We start from the raw sequence: 22,071 nt of genomic DNA on the forward strand, positions 1-22,071 counted from the left end.
GGCTTTGTCATGTTGGCCACATGACCTGGAAGCTGTACGCCGGCTCCCTCGGCCAGAAAAGCGAGATGAGCGCCGCAACCCCAGAGTTGGTCACGACTGGACCTAATGGTCAGGGGTCCCTTTACCTTTACCTTAACATTTAACCAGTAGCCTCCAATAGCAATGTAAATACCAGGTTCCCATCAGTCAAAAAGAGAGTGGGGCGTGTTCATGTCTCTAGGTAAGAGTGGACTTTTGCGCTGCCTGAAAGTGCAAATTTTCCATTGTTGGCAGTGTAAGTACTCAGAGTCAGATGTTGGAGGTCTTATTCCTTACTCCACTGCACAAGTTCAGCAACATCATTTTCTTTTAGGACTCAGGGGCTTGTACTATACCACTGAAGACTACAAAGCCCATGATGCAGTGTAGAAATATAATCTGCCTTGAAATGGGGGGCAGCCTGGCGGCGGGGGTGGGGTGGGGGAGAGAGTATTGCTGGAAAAGTGAACAAAGACATTGGATTCTTATCTCATTATACATGACTAAGCCATTTCTCACCTTCTCACCCCTTGCCTTTTCCTGTAAGACCTATTACAGTCATTAAGAGTCGTCAACAGGCTCATCTCAGCTATCTGCCAATCTCCCATTCCCACCACCCTTCTGAGTAATACCCCTCCCCACCTTCTCACTATATAGAAGGATCTGGCAACTTCTCTTTCAGTGTATCTGAAGAAGTGTGCATGCACACGAAAGCTCATACCAAGAACTAACTTAGTTGGTCTTTAAGGTGCTACTGGAAGGAATTTTTTTATTTTGAGCTGGAAAAGTGGAATACCAATGTTTCAAATAAACAGCGTAACCTCTCCCTCCCTCTCTTTTCTTCCCACAGTTGCGTAGAATGCAAGAGATGCTGCAGAAAATGAAACAACAGATGCAAGACCAGTGAAAAAAAGGAAGCTGGGATGGAAGTTGCGAAGGAAAGGAACATCCTTGTCACTGTCTGTCGTTCAGCTGGAATCGCAGATAATTTAGGAAGGACTTTCCTGTTGCAAAGAAAACAAAACAAAAAACAAAGAGACTTGTGAGCAAGAGCGGCGCCCATTCCCTCCCTCCCTCCATGTCTCTAATTCAGGGGTAGCCAACGTGGTGCCCTGCAAACACTGTTGAACTGCAACGCCCATCACAGGAAGTTGGCAGTCCAGCAATGGCTGTGGGACACCATGTCAGCTATTCCCTGCTCTGTTTCGATCGTAGCAACGTCTGTTAGTGGGAAGGCGGGAAGACGAGAGGGGAGAGAGGTCGCTTGCTGCGGACCTCTTCCACGATCGGGATATTCCCTGCTGTCCCCACTCTTTCCTAGATATACTAAACTGTTGTTAAGGAGCATTCTGGTATTTAAAACCAACCAACCAACCACCGTTTCTATGGCACATGGATTTTGAGGACTCTTGTGTAAATGCACGTTAACTGTTTACTTCTAACCAAGGTGCTGTGACCCTTCTCCTCCTCCTCTTTCCAGCCTTCCCCACCCCCCCATTTTGTCCTCAAACTTTCGGAGGTCACGGCAAGCTTTTGCAAGAAGGCCGACGATACCTCTGAACCAAGTGCTGCTGACATGAGCACCAACCAGCCTGACCTCTTGCCTAGGACATCCCTGGGTCCTCTTCCCCACCAGCCGCTTTGAGAGGATGAGGATGGTTGGGTGTGTGGCGTTCTTTGATGGTTTCTCAAAACATTCCTGACATGACGATGATGTTTTTACTAAGAATCTCATGGCTCTTTTTTGCACTACGGGGGGAAGGACTTAAAAGACCTGCTGGTGAGGGATCCTAGTTAAAAAACAGCTCCCACTGCCCTTGTTTTAGGTGCATTGTATTGAGTGATGTACAACTGTTGGACTTCTTGCAGAGGTAAGGATCTGCAAGGCGGGAGTTATTTTGAGGTTTAGCATCATCTTGGCACGCTCAGCCCATGCTTCGTCTCTCACCAACCATGGAGCAAATTTGGATTCCTAGAGAAATGTGTTAATTGGTTTGTACGCTGTCCAGTGAATGCCTCAAGTCATTTTTAGGGATCTAAAAAATCCCAGCCGAAAATGGACTTGGGATGGGAGCAAAACATGGTATTCTGCTAACCTGGGATTGTGTCGTGTGGTTGTGGGCTTCTAGAAACATGCATTCCTTCAGTTTGGGCCACCGTGCAAATGTCTGCGGCATAAAGAGTTAGTGTGAGTCTTTCTTATTGTGCTCAGTTGCACTGCATCGTGGATTTTGTAGTCTAGAGGCCAGCACCCGACACTCACAAGGTTACATCTACGAAGTCCATGATGCAGTGAGACTGAGAGCAAACTACACATGCATGAACTGAGGAGATGTGGCTATAGGGTGTATGGCTTCACAGATGGAACCAGCTGAGATCTGAATAGGGGAGGCAGAATTTTTTCTACTGTTGCTAGCAGTTGGCAGTCTTATGGCCAGAGATAATTTATACACCTCGCACCCAGAAGTCCACATTCTGCAACAAGGAAACTTAAATTCTGTGCAAAGTGTGTAACACTCTGGAAAGTGTCCAGAGGCTCCCAGGGAATGTGTTGTGCAGCTTTTGCAGCTTTCTCGTAGCCAGGGCCCACCTTTTAATTTGAAATTACAGGGCTCCTTCGGCTTTCTTTGCTCTTTTGACCCTTCTTCTCCCTTTAGGACAGGCTGGGAAACCTCCCGCTCCTCCAAATGTTGTTGGACTTCAACTCCCACTTGCCCCAACCAGCACGGCCAATGTTTAGGGATGGTGGGAGTTGTAGTTTATCTCTGGAGGGCCACAAGTTTCACCCTCACCTGCTTTTGAATGCAAAAGAGAGATGGGGCCCCTTGTTTTCTAACTGTTGACTAGAAACGGATATTTTTTTTACAGGAGCAACTTGTCACAACAGAAATGTGAATATATCCCTATCAAAATACCCTATTGCGGCACTGCTAAAGATAAGGGAGCATCGTCCTCCTTTGCAGGGAGCAGGGTGAAATCTCTTTCTTTCTGTTTCTATCTTTCGCCTCCCATCTTAAACAGAAAAACCAAGCAGAATATAGTGTGTTGCCCTTAGATGTGCCACACTTTCATTTAGGACAGTGTTTTCCAAACTGCTTTTGGACTACAGTTCCCATCATCCCTGACCACCAATCTTGGTAGCTGGGGATGATGGGAGTTGTAGTCCAGTAACAGCTGGAGACCCAAGTTTGGGACGGCCTTTGGTGACCTGCTGCCTTCCAGATGTTTCCGCTACAACTCACATTGGCCCCAGCAAGCACATGGGGCATGGCAGAATCATTCCCCAGATGTTTGCTTCTTCTTTACAAATACTTCTAATATGTTTTCAACCACATATCTGACAGGTCTACCAACCTGAAGACTTCCTTCTTTCCTTATAGAAAGTGAAACTTCTCAGGGTCCCAAGTTGCAGCCCTAGTTTATACCTCAGTTCCACCTGGCTAAAGCCTGGAGGAAATCGAGATGAGCCACAGAGCGTCTTGGGGAGTCTCATGGTTGTGCTCAGAAAAGGCCGGCCCTGACATTGGCTGTAATGACTGCTGCTGCCTCAGGTGGAATCTCTGTGTGTGTTGCAAATGGTGCTGAGGTGTTGGAGGACAGAGCTGTGTGTGGCATGAGGCCTACCCTGAACCCCCTGTTAGCTTACTGCTCTTAGCCGCAATGTCCGGCTGTGTCCTATTCCCAAGAATCAACCCATCAGCTCCCGTACGGGGCAATGGTGGAGGGGACAGCAGTTGCTGGTGCCCATTGGGACTGGCAGGGGTGAAAGCAGGGGCGGTCCATCCTGTTTCGCCACCTGAGGCAAAGCTTCCCTGGCACCACCTCCCCTGCCGCCCCCTACCACTGCGGCCTTGTTTTTGTGTAGCTGTGGTGGCTTCCGGTGAAATCTTGTGGAACTCTCATGAGATCTCACAGCATTCTGCCACCCGAGGCGGCTGCTTCGGTTAAGCTCATGGGCAAGCCTGCCCTGGGTGGAAGGCAGAGTGGCCAATTGCAGAAGGAGCTGGAGCAAATGGCAGGCAGATTCTACTTAAAGCTGCCTCTATATCTACAGTATAATGCTCTAACTTTTAACAGCCTCCATCTCCCCCACCCATCCCAAATCCTGGGAAGTGTAAATGTCTGGAGTTGTTAAGAGACCCCTGTTCCTCCCACAGAGCAACAATTCTACAATTCTCAGAGTGGTTTAACAGCCAGTCCCTCTTCAAAGGGATGCGGGTGGCGCTGTGGTTTAAACCACTGAGCATCTTGGGCTTGCCAATTGGAAGGTCAGCAGTTTGAATCCCTGCGACGGGATGAGCTTCTGTCCCAGCTCCTGCCAATCTAGCACTTGGAAAGCACGCCAGTGCAAGTAGATAAATAGGTACCACTGTGACGGGAAGCTAAACGGCATTTCTGTGCACTCTGACACTCGTCATAGTGTTCTGTTGCGCCAGAAGCGGTTTAGTCCTGCTGGCCACATGACCCGGAAATCTGTCTGCGGACAAACGCCGGCTCCCTTGTCCTGAAGCGAGATGAGCGCCACAACCCCATAGTCACCTTTGACTGGACTGAACCATCCAGGGACCCTTTACCTTTACCTTTTTACCTTCACAGGGAACTGTGGGAATTGTAGCTCTGTGCGTGGAATAACACCTCTTGGCACCCTTAAGCAACTGCAGCTCCCAGAATGCTTTGCAGGAAACCATGTTAAGGTGGCACCATAGAGCTTTAAAACGATGGTATGAATACAGCCCTTGTCTCTTGTTTCTTTGGGGCCCCAGTCTGGGTGACAAGTTCCATGATACCCCCTTTATCCTGGAAGGCACAGGGAACTGTTGGCGAGAGATAAGGATTGCCTTCTCCTGCAGCCACGGCTCTGTTCTCATTCTGCGTGTCTTTCATGCTAGCCTCGCATCCAGTGAAGAAAGCTGTAGGCTGTGTGGCTTTCCCTGATAAGGCGGTACTTCACAGGAGAGCAAGCAACCCACATGACCATGCCACAGCCTTGCTTAGGCTGCGTACATGCCATACATCTAAAGCTCATTATTTCTTCTACATAACTGTGGGAACTCTCTGAGCTAGCCTGCTGGAGCAAAACCAGCAGAGAGTCTTGAAAGACTAATAAATCTGTTACGCCATACGTTTTTGCGGGCCACATGGACCGCTCCATCAGATGCATTGAGCGTATCCTAAATTGGCAAGCGTGCGTATGAGACACAGCATTGCGGGAATGAATGAGGTCAGCAGGGAATGGAATGTCAAAAGAACAGGCAGCGTTGATTAGCTGAAAGCAACATAGTTACAGTAACCAGTGAACAAGGCAGGACACCGTGAACAATGGACAAAGCAATGTTGGTGATAATGCAAATACTGTGACGTTGGCAAGCTCTTTAATACATCTCAGCTCCAGCTATTTGTCCGACAAATTGAAATTCAGCAGTGTCCCACTGGGTTTCTGTATGGCCAACTGTTAGGCTGAAATGCTCTCTTGCAGGAGTGGTGAGGGGCCTCTGTGGTCTTGCAGTTGCAGTTGGACTACAGCTCCTCTCCATCCTGGCCATTGGCCATGCTGGCTGGGGCTGATGGGAGTTGGAGTCCAGCAACATGTGGATGGGTACAGCCTCCCCAGCCATGCCCTATAGCTTGCCTTAAAAACAGGAGCTTAAAAGCCGATGTTCTCCAGCTGAGGGACAGAAGCTCATTGGAAATTCAAAGGAGGGGGACTATCCTGGGGCAGTTGGAGACTTCCTGGTGTTGCCACCACTGCTGCTTTCGAGAAGGTATGAGATGCTATGGCAGGATTGGTGAACTGGTGGCCCTCCAGATGTTGCTAGACTTCAGCTCCCATCCAGCATGGTCAATGACCAGGGCTGATGGGAGTTGTAGTCCAACAACAGCTTGGAGAGCCACAGGTACCTTGGATACAACCCTGAGACTCAATGAAAGGTGAAGCTCTTCCCCTGATGTTTCCTTCTTCCTGTGCTTTTGGAAACATTCCAGGGGCTTTGAAATATCGTTGAATGGGCTGAAGCGAAATATAATTGGATAGAAATTATGGCCCCACCTCTAAATGGGAGGGGCTCTTTGTCCTAGCTCATAGCAGCAGGTTCAGCGTGGGTCTGTGTGCTCATTGGCAAATGGAACATAGATGGTTTGGTCTGTCTTTAAATGAAGGGGAACCCAAGTACAGTTGTGGATGTCTTGAGTTTTAAATAGGTTTGAGAAACACTGCCTTAAGGACAGCTGCCTTACACCCTAATACGCACAGCTGCACCAGAGTAGAGTCCATTTGGCCATTCTCCAGCTGTCTATGGGAAAGGTCCATGGCCTGTGGTGCATATGCACGAATCCTGATGGGCTGCAATTAGAGATGGAGGAGAATTTCAATTCTGTACTCATTTAACTCCGAATCCATCAGATTTGCTGTTTCTGAAACACTCTGAGAAGCAAAGCACAGAATCCTTCGAAATTCAGAGTTACCTGAGTTTTACGGCTCAGGTCTCCAACCAAACAACATTTACGAAAGCGCATAAAAATGAATATTTTATTGGGAATAGCATTCACATATCAAGAGAAACGGCTTTGCAAAAATGTGTCAAAACTCCGCACGCAGAGATGCTTATGGGGGGGGGGGGAGTCACACTGAGATGCTGAAGAACTTTCATGAGGATTTATTTAAAGCTAAAATTGCTGTGGAGATGTGGAGAATTGACTTTAAGTTTGGAAAAATGGGAAACGGAGAGAACTCAAATGGACAAATCCTTCCATCTCTAACTGCAACACATGGTTTGGCCTGTTACAAACCAATGCTTGAAGTACAGGAGACAGGCAGTGAGGGACCAGTCTTATTATCTTTTGTGTTGGCCTTGCACCCCTTTCCTATTTTTTATTTTTTATTAGAAAGCTGTTGGAGTATGGCTAAAATCAGAGGATATCAGCAGCGGGGCTTGTGGGTTTTAATTAAGGCCCACCTTGCTTTTCTCTGTCCTCCCGCTCCAGTTTTTGAGCACTGCAACTTGGGGATGGTGAAACCTGTGGCCGTGCACAAGCCATTGCTGGGCTCCAGCTCACATCATTCCCTGACCGTTGGCCATGTTGCCAGGGGCTGATGGGAGCTGGAGTCCCAACAACGACAACTGGAGGGTCACCGGTTTCTCCAAAAGCAAAGGACGCCTATGGATTTGCTGCTTTCTTCTCCTAGGTTGGCCTGGACATTTCTGCACTTCCTCACAACCGCCCGGGAGGTACGCTTCTCTGCTCTTCCCTGTGCTGTGTTCGAGGCAATGCTTTTGCTGTGGGTGGTAGGGTGCTTCTGAAAACCAGTCGCTGTGGATCGCTGGAGGAGAGAGTGATGTTGCACTCAGGTCCTGCCCGTGGGCTTCCCACGGTTGTCTGCTTGGCCACGGTGAGGATGGGAAGGCTGGATTTGGAAGGGCCAGCAGCCTGACCCAGCAAGGGCCGTTCTTAAATGTTCTTAAGAGAGTCTCAATGGGGATGCAAGCCCACAACTTCCATAAGTAGCATGTGAGTGGTGGGTTGGAGAGGTCCAAGGTAGACTGTGCCTCACCAGGGAGGTGCTGAGCCAATATCTGTGCCAATACCCTGATTTGCTCCCACAAACGGTGGTTTGCTATTCAACGGTACACACTTTGTGCTTCTTCTCACAAGTTATTCCGCATGCCTTTTTTTTTTCCCTGGAAGGAGGGGGGGAAGGTTGTTCTCTGTGCTATGTGATGACCTCTTGCCTTTCTCAGGCTTCCCCTCACACCTCACTCGTTGCAGCCATGTTGTAAACTGCGGCTTGTTGCTATTGCTTCTGTGACACCCACCTTGCCTTGCTCTGTTCCCTACCGCTTTTTCGTTTGTTTGTTTGTTTTGTACATTTCTGTTGAACTTTTTTTTTTTTTTTTGGTCATGGTGATCAAAGAGAACAGAACCTTTTAAACATATCCATTTTATTAAAGTTATAATTATAATTATTATAATTATTATTATTAATATAATGTTTACTACCTGAACTGATCAATGAAGTAAACTAAAAGTTTTAAAAACCCGAAACCATGCTTCTTTGTCATTGATCACTCTGTTAAATTACTTTCCATAACACAGGGGTCGTCCGTGGGCACATTTTGAGACGGTGTCGTGGCCGCCAGTCACAAAATGGCTGCCGTGGCGTGTGTGGCATAACACAAGATGGCTGTCTTGTCATAGCAAAACACAAAATGGCTGCCGTAGGGGGGTGTAATAACATTACATGGCTGTCTTGAGGGCATGGCAAAAGACAAAATGGCTGCCACATCTAAAAGAGCAGGAGGAGAGTCAGGAACATAAAATGGTGTGGGCATCCCACCCCATCAGTGGAGGGAAAGGCACTTACATCAGCTTCTGCTAGGCTCCCTCACAGTGGGAAGCTCTTTGATGCTCTCATCTGTTCAGAATGGAAGGGAGGATGGGTGTCTGATCCCGGTATTCACTGAAAGGTGGGCATCTTTAAAGCGGTGTGTCCAATGTAGGAGAGGACAAGCCAGTGCGAACAGGAACTGAGCCAACAGTCTCTTGGGCCTTGTGGATTTTTGAGGGGATATTTACTAAGACCTTTGGTTGGTGCCATAGGTGATACTGGCAGGCACACTAGTACCCACAGGTATCGCATCAGCGAGTCCTCCCATAGCAGAACAGGGATGCTTAAGGAGTTTGATCTTGGTGAATTCTTATTTTTAAAAAATCACCTGAACTCAATGCTGGCTCCAGAACTTGAATAGCCCTTGGGTAAGTGGGTTAAACCACAGAGCCTAGGACTTGCCGATCAGAAGGTCGGCAGTTTGAATCCCCGCGACGGGGTGAGCTCCCGTTCCTCGGTCCCTCCTTCTGCCAATCTAGCAGTTCAAAAGCACATCAAAGGGCAAGTAGATAAATAGGTACCACTCCGGCAGGAAGGTAAACGGTGTTTCCGTGCGCTGCTCTGGTTCGCCAGAAGCGGCTTAGTCATGCTGGCCACATGACCCAGAAGCTGTACGCCGGCTCCCTCGGCCAATAAAGCGAGATGAGCGCCGCAACCCCAGAGTCAGCCACGACTGGACCTAATGGTCAGGGGTCCCTTCACCTTTAAGTGACCAGCAGTGGTCCCCCATCCCAAAGTGGAGGCCCCTCCTTCCCATTTGTGTTTCCACTAGCGTGCCCTTTCTGCTTCCAAATAAGTACAACAACTCCCATCAGCTCGTGACAGCACGGCGAATTGTCCAGGATGATGGAACATGTAGTATAATGCACAGTGGGTGGCCATAGTTTCCCTGTTCATGGTGTCGCCTCAGATCCCCATTGCAGAAATCTACCTTCCTAGCATGTGTAAAGTGTTGAAGTTCTGACAGGGACACACGATGGAGTAGGGAGGGCCAACCCTTCTTCCCTTCATCACACAAAGCTTGAAGGTTTAGACTCTCTGGCGAATGTTGGGCTCAATCCATTTGAGAGCTGAAGAGCAGCAATCTCCAAGGCTACATCTGGATGACAAGAGGGAGCAAGTCCACATACAGAAGCGTGGGTGCCATTCAGGAAGGCTAGACTTTATACTAGGCACCAGTCCAATCCCCTGAACTGTTAAGGGCACAGCCTCGCAGATTGTACATCATCGCAGACTAGCTTCCTTTTGAATAAGTGGTGGAATCTTTGGACAGGCATTTTCTGGCGAGAGCAGTCTGGATCCTGAAACAACCTAAGCCTGTGAAGTTGAGCAAGGAGAATTCCTTCCTTCCCTCATTCCCTGACCCTTGAACGCAATGACTTCAGTCTTGTTCAGATCCAAAGCGTTGGCCGGCTCTTGCAGCGAGAGGACTATCGCCATCAGTCATGGTAAGTGAGCAAGAAGCTTCATGATCTGGATTGAAATATCTATATAGCTATATCTAGATTCTTCTATGGGAAGCCGCTTGGAGATGGTCTTGTTTTATTGGATGGTCTGCAAATGCAGTCAATAAAATCAATAAATTATATCAGGGTTGGGGAAATGTTTTCAGTCAGGGTTCACATTCCCTTCTGGACAACCTTCCTTGGTTGTCAGGCTTAAGTTGGCAGAGCAACATACAGGATATCCACCTTTGTACAGAAGGCTAGATTCTACTAGGGATAGGTAAATCTGCCAGTTTGAGTTTCTCATTTTTCCACTCATAATAATCCAGTTCTCCAGATTTCCACACCAGTATGTGATTTTTTTAAAAAAAAGTTCTCATGAAAATTCAACAAGATTTTTGCATGAATTCCTCCATTGGACCCATATGTACACAATTTTGCCTAATGTACACATTTTTGTAAGGCAATTTCCCCTTACACAGTGCATTTTTGTCTCCTAATTTCACATTGCAATATACTTTACCCTGTGTTTTTTGCATGCATGACTTGGATGGAGAACAGCACTGCAAAATTCAGAGAGGTGCACATTTCGAAGCATGACTGGGTTCCGGTTGACAGGATGTGGTGGAACTCCATCCTTAACTAAGGGCGACATATGCTTTTGGTGTCAAGTCATCAGAGGCAGGCTATCAGTCCTTGTGGTCAGTCCTACCCTTGACTCGACGAGTGCACAAATTTCCTCATCCTGAGTGAATGTTTGAGAGGAATCGTGTGCAGAAAGCATCTGCAGATGTGTTGCACAATTGCATGGACCTCCTCTTCCTTCCCTTCCACATTTATGGCAGAGACATGGGCCCCTTTTCTGCACCACTTTTAACAATCATGGCTCGCCCCAAAGAATCCTGGAAAATATAATTTGTTAAGGGTGCTAAGAGCTATTAGGAGCCCAGAGATGGAAAGAAGATAAGTCCCTACCGGAGAAGAATGGCAAATCGAGTTGATGGACTATGCCAAAATGGCAAAACTGACCGGAAGACTCGGGGATCAGGAAGACCAAAACTTTAATAAAGAATGGGGGAAAATTATAATTTACCTTGAAGGCCGCTGTAAGCAGTTGAAAATGTTAGCAAGCTTTCAATAATGCTTGTAATGTAATGAGAACTATGGACACAATGGAATTATAAAAAATTGGATTATTAAAATAAAGATGCAGCAGAAAAGATTTAACAACAGAACCCATGGAGGGGAAGGTGGGAAGTCCAGAGGTTTGTAGGAATCTTGTAACTTAGAATGTGTTGTGGTATGATTGTAAACTCAAACATGTAAAATCATTCAATCACAAAGACACGCACACACGAGTTATTAGGAGACCACTTTTTCCCACAGGGGGACGTGGGTGGTGCTGTGGTCTAAACCACAAAGCCTAGGGCTTGCTGATCGGAAGGTCGGCGGTTCAAATCCTTGTGACGGGTGAGCTCCCATTGCTCGGTCCCTGCTCCTGCCAACCTAGCAGTTCGAAAGCACGTCAAGTGCAAGTAGATAAAAAGGTACCGCTCCAGCTGGAAGGTGAACGGTGTTTCCGTGCGCTGCTCTGGTTCGCCAGAAGCGGCTTAGTCATGCTGGCCACATGACCCGGAAGCTGTACGCCGACTCCCTCGGCCAATAAAGCAAGATGAGCGCCGCAATCCCAGAGTCAGTCACGACTGGACCTAATGGTCAGGGGTCCCTTTACCTATTCCCCTTACTGAGCTACAATTCCCAGAGTATTATAATAATCTATCCCTCTTTCCAGGCAACTCTGGGAATTGTAACTATGTGAGGGGAACAGGGGCCTCTTAATAATTCTCAGCATCCTGAAAAAGCTAAATTTCCCAGGATTCTCCAGGGTTTCAGACTGGGGTTCTTCCCAACCCTACCTGAAGTAGTAGTAGTAGTTGTTGTTGTTGTTGTTGTTGTTGTTGTTGTTGTTGTTCTTCTTCTTCTTCTTCTTCTTCTTCTTCTTCTTCTTCTTCATTTATTTATACCTCACCCGATTCCCCAGCCACTCTGGGCGGCTTCCAACAAAATATTGAAAACACACTAAAATAGAGGACCTCTGCCACCTCCCTTCCTTACAGGCACATGAGAACGTATTTCTGAATCCCTGCTGGTGAACTATTGCAGAATCTGAAGAAGTGTGCATGCACACAAAAGCTCATACCAATAACAAACTTAGTTGGTCTCTAAGCTGCTACTGGAAGGAATTTTTTTATTTTATTGCAGAATTGTTTTCTTGTTTACCATTCTGCCACAACTGATAGTGCTCCTGAGTGCAATTCCATTTCTGAGCGTGATGCAAAAAACAGGTCTTTCAGTCAGCAGGGAAGAAGCATCAGCTTGCAAGGACAAGCCTGTGGGGTCTCCGCAGAATGACGGGTTAGGAACAGGCTTCCCCTTATCTTTCTGGTGCAGGCAGTGGATTTATCAGGATTGCTCAGTTGCGCACTTACTACTTCTCACACAGCTGGCCAGCATTCAGCTTGGGTTCTCATTCTGCAGAGGAGCGAACTGAGAGTGGTAAGTCTAAAACCATTTCCCCCACAGGTATATAGGAAACTGTCCTGTGTCAGGTCAGGTTGTTTGTCCATCTAGAGCAGCGCTTCCCAAACTTGAGTCTTCACCTGTTTTTGCATGAGCCAGGACTGAGCTGTGCTCCAACATCTTCAGTGACTCTGCAAGGAATTCTCAAGGACTTCTCTTGGATAATTTGGCCCATCTTTGCAATTCCCCTAAGGATATCGCAGTCTCAAGAGTTATTTTCCACCTTGGGCTCTTTTGGGAGGAAGGGCAGGGTATAAATATAGAGCAGTGGTTCTCAAACTTTTTCCTCTGGGCCACACTTTCCGATTAAAAATTTGCTTGCGCCACACCCAATGCTTTTATCGATAAGAAATGCACTGGAAAACAAAAAGAAACAGCTCCTAGTAGCGCTTGATCTGGAAAAGATATCTATCCATATTCTGCAAATTTTAAAAAGTCAATACTACACTGAAATGTTTAAATATCTTTGATTGTCCTTGAATCTTTCCACCGCACCAAGATGCAATCACAAACTGCTGAGATTGTGATTTGTCCATCTAATAAATTTATTCCATTGTATTTATCCCTGCCAAGGTACGTGGTAGATTTACCAAATGTTGAAATGAGGGTAGCCTTTACACAGGCAAGACTAAACGTCCTTCCATTAGATTGGACGGGCTGTCTGAAGGAGGACAGAGTTTGTGGCTGCAACTCTGTGTCAACAGAAGACGCAACTCATATACTCCTTGAATGCCCTTTTTGTAATAATATTAGAAACAACTACATCCACCCATTGCTAAGATCGTAGAAGGGGAGGCCATCTCTTGCAAAGACCTGTTTTCTGTTGTCTGATGTAGAGAAGTTATATATCCTTTAGAACATCCAAATTTCTTACTAAGGCTCTACACATTCATCTAACAAAATTTAAAGGGGGTATGGGAAATGATTTATCCTCTAAAGGTCGGGAGTAGAAATGTAAACCACTATTAGCAGCAGTATTCTTGTTATTTTTATTCGTGTAATGGCTGTTTGTTAAAACACAATAGGTAAACGGTAAGGTAACGCAGGACGTGGATGGCGCTGTGTCTAAAGCCTGAGCCTCTTGGGCTTGCTAATCAGAAGGTCGGCGGTTCGAATCCCCATGATGGGGTGAGCTCCCGTTGTTCGGTCCCAGCTCCTGCCAACCTAGCAGTTCGAAAGCATGTCAAAGTGCAAGTAGATAAATAGGTACCACTCTGGTGGGCAGGTAAACGGTATTTCCGTGTGCTGCTCTGGTTTCACCAGAAGCGGCTTAGTCATGCTGGCCACATGATCCGGAAAAACTGTCTCTGGACAAACGCTGGCTTCCTCGGCCTGTAAAGCAAGATGAGTGCCGCAACCCCAGAGTCGTCCACAACTGGACTTAACTGTTAGGGGTCCTTTACCTTTTTTTTTCAAGGTAAGGTAAAGGGCCCCTGGATGGTTAAGTCCAGTCAAAGGCGACTATGGGGTTGCAGCGCTCATCTCGCTTTCAGGCTGAGGGAGCTGCCGTTTGTCCACAGACAGCTTTCCGGGTCATGTGGCCAGCAGGACTAAACTGCTTCTGGTGCAGCGGAACACTGTGACGGAAAGTAGAGCGCACAGAAACGTCGTTTCCCTTCCCGCCGCTATGGTACCTGTTTATCTACTTGCACTTGTATGCTCTCGAACTGCTAGGTTGGCAGGAGCTGGAACAGAGCAACAGGAGCTCACCCCGTCATGGGGGATTTGAACCACTGACCTTCTGATCGGCAAGCCCAAGAGGCTCAGTGGTTTAGACCACAATGCTACCCGCGTCCCTAAAACACAAAAAACTGAACTGCACCACCACATTTGCCATCCTTTCCTGCCACACCGCTGTGGCGCATCTCACCCTCTGAGAACCACTGCTCTAGAGATATGGGCGCTGCCTTCTTTCAAGTCACGCCATTGGTTCATCTGTCTCTCCATTGTTTGGCCCCAGTTCTGCAGGACTTCAGGCACAGATCTTTTCTAACCTGACTTGGAAGATGGAGGATTGGACCTGGGATGCTCTGCCACTGAGCTAGGACTCCTGTCTCAAAGTGATGTCTTAAAAACTCACCCAGCGCTGGGTATCAAAGAGTTTCTAAGAGATCTGCCTGTTGCCAGCGCTTTGTCTGATATGGAGCCAACTATTCTGGTCCCATAGAAGCAACAGATGAAAGAATAAGCAAGGGGATACTTTCTGTCTCTCTCCTGACCGGTGTGTCAGCTGATGAAAGAATACACAAGGTTTTGAGTTACGGAAAACTCTTTAAACGGGCTGCAATCCCTTTGTATGGGCTTTTTGAACAGCTCTTCTTACACTAACCTCCTGCTTCTCATTCTCCCCCCCTCCAAATCTCTTGTGTTGGTAGATTTAAAAGTATTCCTCCCAAAATATGTGACCTCTGGTTCATCCTCATTCCTTTACTGGGGAGGGGAAGTTCTGCTCATCGAATGAGCCTTCCCTGCTCCTTTCCTTTGGCAGCTCTCTGCTGAAAATGTGCTCCTGGGCCTTGGGCAACCTTTGGGAATGGGGCAACGAGTGTAAATGGAGGGAGGAAATGGACACAGTGCTCCTCCCATTCCATTAACAGAGAAGCAACCTGGGAACCATCTGAAGGAGTCTTCCTTCAGGGAAGGACTTTAGCTCAGTGGCAGAACACCTGCTTTGGATGCAGAAGGTCCTAGGTTCAATTCTTGGTGCCGCCAGGTAGCACTAGGGAAATCCTGGAGAGACACTGCCAGTCCTTGTAGGCAATACTGAGCTAGCTGGACCAATGTTGTGATTGGTATATGGTAGCCTTCTATTCTATTTTGGGATGTGGGTGGCGCTGTGGGTTAAACCACAGAGCCTAGGACTTGCCGATCAGATGGTCGGCGGTTCGAATCCCCGCGACGGAGTGAGCTCCTGTTGCTCGGTCCCTGCTCCTGCCAACCTAGCAGTTCAAAAGCACGTCAAAGTGCACGTAGATAAATAGGTACCGCTCCAGCGGGAAGGTAAACGGCATTTCCGTGCGCTGCTCTGGTTTGCCAGAAGCGGCTTAGTCCTGCTGGCCACATGACCCGGAAGCTGTACGCTGGCTCCCTCGGCCAATAAAGCGAGATGAGCGCCGCAACCCCAGAGTTGGCCATGACTGGACCTAATGGTCAGGGGTCCCTTTACCTTTACCTTTACCTTAATTTAGGACTGGGTTTTTTTAGAGGAAGGGGCATAGCTCAGTGGTAAAGCATCTGCTTTGCATGCAGAAGGTCACAGGTTCATCCCCTGGCACCTCCAGGTGGGAGTGATTCGTGCCTCGAATCCAGGATAGCTGCTGCCAGTCAGATCAGGCAGTGTTGAGCTAGATAGACCAATGGTCTGACTCGGTATAAGGGAGTTTGGTTGGCAGCACCAAATACTAGCAAGAAAGGAAAAAGGGTACTGGGCAATTGAATTTTATAAAATAGTAAAATGACCAATGTACAGGGGCATCAATAGAGAGTTTAAAGACTTGGGGCACAAGTTTGCATATGATGTGCATGCGTTTTGCATTTGCTGATTTACTTTTAAAGGTGCAAATTTAGGATGCTTTTCAGAGGGAGGAAAACAGGCTTTCGCTCTGAGCTATGGGGCATTTGCAGAATTTTATGGGCACTGTACTTTTGGTGGGTCAGGCCATTTCCCCCACCTAGGCTGAATCTAGACACACAGACACACATTCTGCGAAAATGCTTTAATTTTTTTAAAATATATATATATTGAATTTGCCATTAGCTCACCATCGCCATCTAGTGCCACTTTTGTACAATGCACTTAAAACTCACTCAAAACATTAGATTTGCAGCTGTATAGCCGAATCCCTACACCCTGTTATCACAAATGGCTGCTTGTGTACTATGAAAAGTAAAGGAAGTACCTTTGGTCAAATTAAGATGACAAGCAGCCGGGGTCACACCGATTTTGCGCCGGGATGAGAAAAATGTTTCCCATTTTTCTACTCTTAAGTTCATACCAGAGATGGAGGGAACAGTGTCGCCCACCCCATACTGTTGCGACTCCAACTCCCATCAGCCTCAGCCAGTATGGCCAAGAGTCAGAGGTGATCAGGGTTAGAGTCCAGCAACATCTTGAGCTCCACCATTTCCCTGATTTAGACGACCTGCAATGTTGACCCTGTCCTTCCATTCCCTTGAGTGATTGACCTGGTATGTGTGATGGTAGTGCTTTGGTCTAACTGGCCAATTCATAACTGCAATTCAGTATCCCTGTAATGAGCGCCATCTGGAAATGGTTTCATGCAACTGGTAGCAGTGGTTACATATTCTCATGACCACTGCTCCTTGTGCATTCTTCTAATCTATGGGGTATGTACCTTTGTTCTTCTTATTGTAGTTGTAGCATATGGGTTGTAATGTGTGAAGTTTATATAGTTTTCATGTACACAGGTCATTGTTTCATATTTGAATTCTTTTGTAGTTGTGCTGAAGAAGATTCCAGCGAAACAGTCAGATTATCCGGAATCACTGTCCTACGTTGTTATTCACTTACTACTTCGGCACCATGAATGCCTAAAAAGTTTTACCGCTTAGCCAACAGGATAGCATCTATTACTTTGTTTCAACCATAGACTTAATATACTTCTACAGACTTTCAAAGATTGATTTGATTTCAAATATATTAAAGAATTTACAAGTGTACACATTTTGTTTTTGTTGTAGTAAATCATGTATATTATGCAATAAGAATTGCAGTGCTATCTAGTATACTGGTCTTCGTGTCGCTTGTATTGTTTGTTGGTCTAACTGGCGACTCTTGCGTCTTTCAGGGTGGAAGATGATTTTCCTCCAGCTCATCCTCCTCCTCGTCTTCCTCCCTCTCGTCACTCCAACCTGCCCTGAGCCCTGCCTGTGCGCCTCCACTCTCATTGACTGCACGGCAAAAGATCTTATGCACAACAACCTCCCCACCTCCTTCCCTCCCTCGACCACCAAGCTCTACCTCAACCATAATAATCTCACCTCCATCCCCAATGGGCTCTTTGACAACCTGAAAGACCTCCAGGTGGTTCACCTGTGGGCAAACCCCTGGGAATGTGACTGTCACATCCTCTACCTGCGCTCCTGGCTCCAGTGGCAGCAGAACCGGAGCTTTTACAGGAACGTCATATGCTTATCTCCCTCCCATCTTCAAGGCAGGATCATCAGCTATTTGTCAGAGGATGAGATCATTTCCACCTGTCAGTACTGGTACTGTGGCCTGGCGCTCATCTCTCAGATGTGCCTTTTCATCTTCCTTCTCGTGCAAGCAGTCCTGCTTCTCCTGGTCATTGTCTATCTGCGTAGAATTCGAAGGATAGCCAAGGAAGCCAGGCGAACGGTCACCGAATTCGACGAACGGGGAGATACGTGGTCGACTCATTCCCGAAAGGGTGCAGACTGATCGACGGGTTGGATGTGTGGGAGAAGAGAGGAGTTCAGCAGGAGTCCACTTGTGGATGAGATGGCTTTGTTTCAGTAGTATTGAAAACAAAAATACGCAATATTCAGGTGGTTGGTTTTTTTAAAAAAAATATATATTGGCCCAGCTTTGTATAAGATAACAGTGTCACCAGCACAAAGGAGAATAAAGACTTTAGTTAGCCCAGTCTTAGGTGGATGAGATGGTATGGGGAAGGTCCGTCAAATATAGATTAAATAAGATGGGAGCAAGAACACATCCTTCTGTCAGTGAGATGTCCTTGATTAAATCAGTGGACCTTTACTAATGTGTTATGGTACCGTGACTGGATCAAAAGTACAGTGGTACCTCGGGGTACAGATGCTTCAGGTTATAGACTCTGCTATCCCAGAAATAGTACCTCGGGTTAAGAACTTTGCTTCAGGATGAGAACAGAAATTGCGCGGTGGCGGCAGGAGGCCCCATTAGCTAAAGTAGTGCTTCAGGTTAAGAACAGTTTCAGGTTAAGAACGGACCTCCAGAACAAACTAACTTCTTAACCCGAGGTACCACTGTATAAGCCTCTGTTCAAATTTGCTCCAAAGACGAACCTGCAATATGGAACCAAAGGCAGATTTTCAATCAATAAAAGGGTTTGCTCCCTTTTGGAGCAAGTGGACCACTAACAAACAATGGCCTGGAAAAAAAATCACTAATCCAAGCTTTTTGTTTAAGGCCTAAGAGACCTGCATAAAGTTCCCCAGCTATGGATAACAAGCTGGTAAATCCATAGTTTTAAAACAAATATAGCAGACCTCCAGCGATGTGGGGTTGGGGTGGGCCGGGGGAAAAGCTCCGTTAGTAATTCTTGAAATGAGGATGGGGTCTGGGAGGGGGGCATCACAAATGACACTCTGTTTTGTGCTGTGAAATGTTGAAGTTTAGGAGAAAAGTTAGAAATTATAACAAAATACCAAGGTTTTGTTTTCGTTTTTTTTTAAAAAATCACTGAATCCATCTGTTGTGAATCCCTCATCCTATGCCCATTACAAAATAAAAGAATAAATCACAGCTACCAGAGTGACTGAATTAGCACTTTTCAAATCAGCAGTCCTTCCTGCCCACCCAGATGCAGCCGAGTGAGCATGACAGATGAAGAAGCTGCATGGCACATGGAGGCCCAGAGATGAGTGGAGAAGTGTGTTGCCATAGATTTATGGCTCTGCCTGCCCTGCCAGGACTTACAGACCGCTCTAGGGTCATGGTGCAGTTCATTATCATGGCGCTGAGGGTGGCTACTTAAGCTCTTATGAATGAGGGATTGGTAAGGGTCCAGAGGACGCCTAGGAATCTTGAATGTGCCAAGCTAGGAAGGAGGAAGGTTTTCTCAATGGAAGGGAAACATGCGAAATGACTTCAAATCACAAAAACAACACAAACAAGCAGAGGCGGAGCTGGCTGCTCTGGCACATGGAGCGGCGTGCACCTGGGGGGCAGGGCTAGTGTTAAGTTGTGGGTGAAGATATCAGACGACACAGCGATTCTTCAAACAGCTCTTGTTTATTCACAGGCCAGAACAGAACTGAACTGAAGGGTTCAGCCAGAGCTCCACTAGAACGCAACAGTAACCATTTTCTGTAGCTATCCAATCACTGAACGTCACTTTCAATCCCTTATTTGCATATGTGGACCTGATGGAAAACTATCTACAGTATCCCCCTGCTGGCCCAGGGTGAGAACTTCAGTACATAACACCAAGCATCCCAGGGGGGCAGAGTGAATGTCCCAGGGGGGTGGGGTGAGCGTCCTGGGGGTGTGCGGCTGCCACAAGCGTGGCAATGTCACTCCCCCCTCAGGTATGGCACCCAGGGTGGGCCGCACCCACTGCACCCCCCTTTCTCCGCCTCTACAAACAAAAGCAATAATCCCCCCTCCCACAAACACATTTAAAAAGGGTATAGGATGTTAATAGGCCAAAGGCCTGGTGGAAGAGGAATGTTTTTGCCTGGCGCCGGAAGGTGTGTATTTACGGTTGCCAGGGCCCTGGGGTCTTCTGCATGCAACCACTGAGCTATGGCCCTTCTCCTGAAGTATCAACGAGAAACCTACGGCCTTCAAAATATTGGACCCCAGCTGCCATTATCCCCAGCCAACACTATAATGGGAATTGAATTGATGCTTTTGAATTATGGTGCTGGAGGAGACTCTTGAGAGTCCCATGGACTGCAAGAAGATCAAACCTGTCCATTCTTAAGGAAATCAGCCCTGAGTGCTCACTGGAAGGACAGATCCTGAAGCTGAGGCTCCAATACTTTGGCCCCTCATGAGAAGAGAAGACTCCATGGAAAAGACCCAGATGTTGGGAAAGATGGAGAGCACAAGGAGAAGGGGACGATAGAGGACGAGATGGTTGGACAGTGTTCTTGAAGCTACCAGCATGAGTTTGACCAAACTGCGGGAGGCAGTGGAAGACAGGAGTGCCTGGCGTGCTCTGGTCCATGGGGTCACGAAGAGTCGGTCACGACTAAACAGCAACAACAGAGCGTGGTGCTGATAATGCCACGACCAGAGAGAAGAGGAGACACAAGAGGATTGGAAGAATTTTAAAGAATATTTGGCTAAATATTGTAATATAAGATAAAGAGAAATTTCTTGGATGTAATCATTAGGCTTAGGGGTAGAATATGAATATGTTATTAATAAATATTAAAGATTAGAATATTAATAAAGGAGAAGAAGTTAGTAAATGAAAGAAGCTAATATTATTAGAAATAAGAATTTGGAGAACTGCTAAATAGGTGATATAATGAAATTCAGTTAGAGGGGATTTGAGGAAGTCAGTTATCAATGTAATGAAATTAGGATTTGGAAGTTAAAATTCATTTTTATGTGTTTGTCTTTGTTTTTGTGTGTATTGTAATGTTTTTCTTTTTCTTGTTTTTCTTTTTTTATAAGTGTGAAAACCAATAATTATTTTTTTTTTTGAAAAAAGAAAAGATAATGCCACAGTTGCAGGTTCAATCCCCACACGGGACAACTGCATATTCCTGCTTTGGATTAGATGACCCTTGGGATCCCTTCCAACGCTATGATTTTACAATATGTCTGGAGGGCCACAGGTTGCCCTAGCCGTAACCTTGCTATAAAGCTGGTTGCATGCTTCTCCCAGTGGCGTAGCGGGGGGGGGGTGCAGGGGGGGCGGCCGCACCGGGCGCAACATCTGGGGGTTAGGGTTAGGGAGTGCAAATCCACGGGTTAGGGGGCGCAAATCCACGGGTTAGGGGGCGCAAATTACCGTATTTTTCACTCTATAACACGCACCCGACCATAACACGCACGTAATTTTTAGAGGAGGAAAACCCGTAGGCATGCCACCCATAGGCATTCCCTCCATAACACGCACAGACATTTCCCCTTACTCTATAGGAGGAAAAAAGTGAGTGTTATGGTGCAAAAAATACGGTACTTGCCTTGCCCCGGGTGCTGACAACCCACGCTACGCCACTGGCTTCTCCCTCCACCTATGGCCATGATAGATTCTCACAGAAGAATTTATGGAGTGAAACTAAGCTAAACTCCCATGGGCTAACTTCCTCTGTTCAGTTTATCTGATGTTTTACTTCCATTCATTGTTCTGCACGCTGCCTTCTGAAAAGCTTTCGTGTGGGCCTTCTTAGCAGCACTGCCACTCAGCATCCAAGAGATGGCGCCCAAACCTCACCTGTGCTTCCCTTTCCTATATTATGATTACCTGATCTTTCATCGCTGTGGCAGTAAGCTAGCTTTCTGTTTCTTCCCAGGACAGGACTTTAATTTCCTCCTATTGATCGTGGCCAGAGAAGAAAGGTGAAATGGAGATTTTATTTCCAGGACAATGGTCCCCTTATATGAAATGCCACAATCCTCTTTGTACAAAAAAACCACAGACAGAAAAACCAAAAACCTTGGTCAGTGAAATGAAGGGGTTTTACCCAGGCTTATTTTGTATTTTTCTCACGGCAATTTTTATTATCAGCTGTCTAAAATTCCACCTCCCTCCTCCCCTACAAACAGAGGAGATGAATTGCAAAACCTCTGCATTCCATTGATGGATGAGATAAACCCACAGTAACTGGGCGCTGCTATTATTTTATAATAGGCTTTTAGAAAAATCCCCAATATTTCAATAGCGGGGGTAATTACTACACTGGCAGAGTGAACTACCTTTTCTGTCTCAATGCTACCTG

General features: G+C 46.7%; 2 protein-coding genes across 8 annotated transcripts in view; both read left to right on the top strand.

Annotated features, from left to right (window-relative positions):
• The window catches only part of SEPTIN5 (septin 5), a 39,916-nt gene extending 31,858 nt beyond the window's left edge, over positions 1-8,058 (top strand). For 2 of the 3 annotated variants that reach the window (XM_083479064.1, XM_083479065.1), the window contains exon 12: positions 869-8,058. In XM_083479064.1, coding sequence (XP_083335190.1) covers positions 869-925 — 57 coding nt within the window. In that variant the 3' untranslated portion in view covers positions 926-8,058. The remainder of the gene's footprint in view (positions 1-868) is intronic. The other variant, XR_014519923.1, reaches the window with a different exon arrangement.
• Positions 8,059-8,968: 910 nt separating this feature from the next.
• On the top strand, positions 8,969-18,925 carry GP1BB (glycoprotein Ib platelet subunit beta). Of its 5 annotated transcripts, none has more exons than XM_083479107.1 (2): positions 8,969-9,849; positions 17,235-18,925. In XM_083479107.1, exons 1-2 carry the CDS (start codon positions 9,777-9,779, stop codon positions 17,846-17,848), a joined length of 687 nt encoding a protein of 228 aa, XP_083335233.1. In that variant the 5' UTR covers positions 8,969-9,776; the 3' UTR covers positions 17,849-18,925. The 5 variants fall into 5 exon arrangements, 4 of the variants coding, with proteins under 4 accessions (XP_083335233.1, XP_083335234.1, XP_083335236.1 ...); XM_083479108.1 differs by lacking the exon at positions 8,969-9,849 and adding an exon at positions 12,073-12,402; XM_083479110.1 differs by lacking the exon at positions 8,969-9,849 and adding an exon at positions 16,417-16,614.
• Positions 18,926-22,071: the final 3,146 nt, after the last annotated feature.

The sequence above is a fragment of the Podarcis liolepis genome, assembly GCF_965112155.1.
Source record: "Podarcis liolepis genome assembly, chromosome: 15".
Lineage (NCBI taxonomy): Eukaryota > Metazoa > Chordata > Lepidosauria > Squamata > Lacertidae > Podarcis > Podarcis liolepis.

Coding starts and splice junctions, on each gene's coding strand:
- GP1BB (XM_083479107.1), top strand. CDS start 9,777: ATGACTTCAGTCTTGTTCAGATCCAAAGCGTTGGCCGGCTCTTGCAGC. Junction 9,850..17,234: donor GACTATCGCCATCAGTCATG/GTAAGTGAGCAA, acceptor TGCGTCTTTCAG/GGTGGAAGATGATTTTCCTC.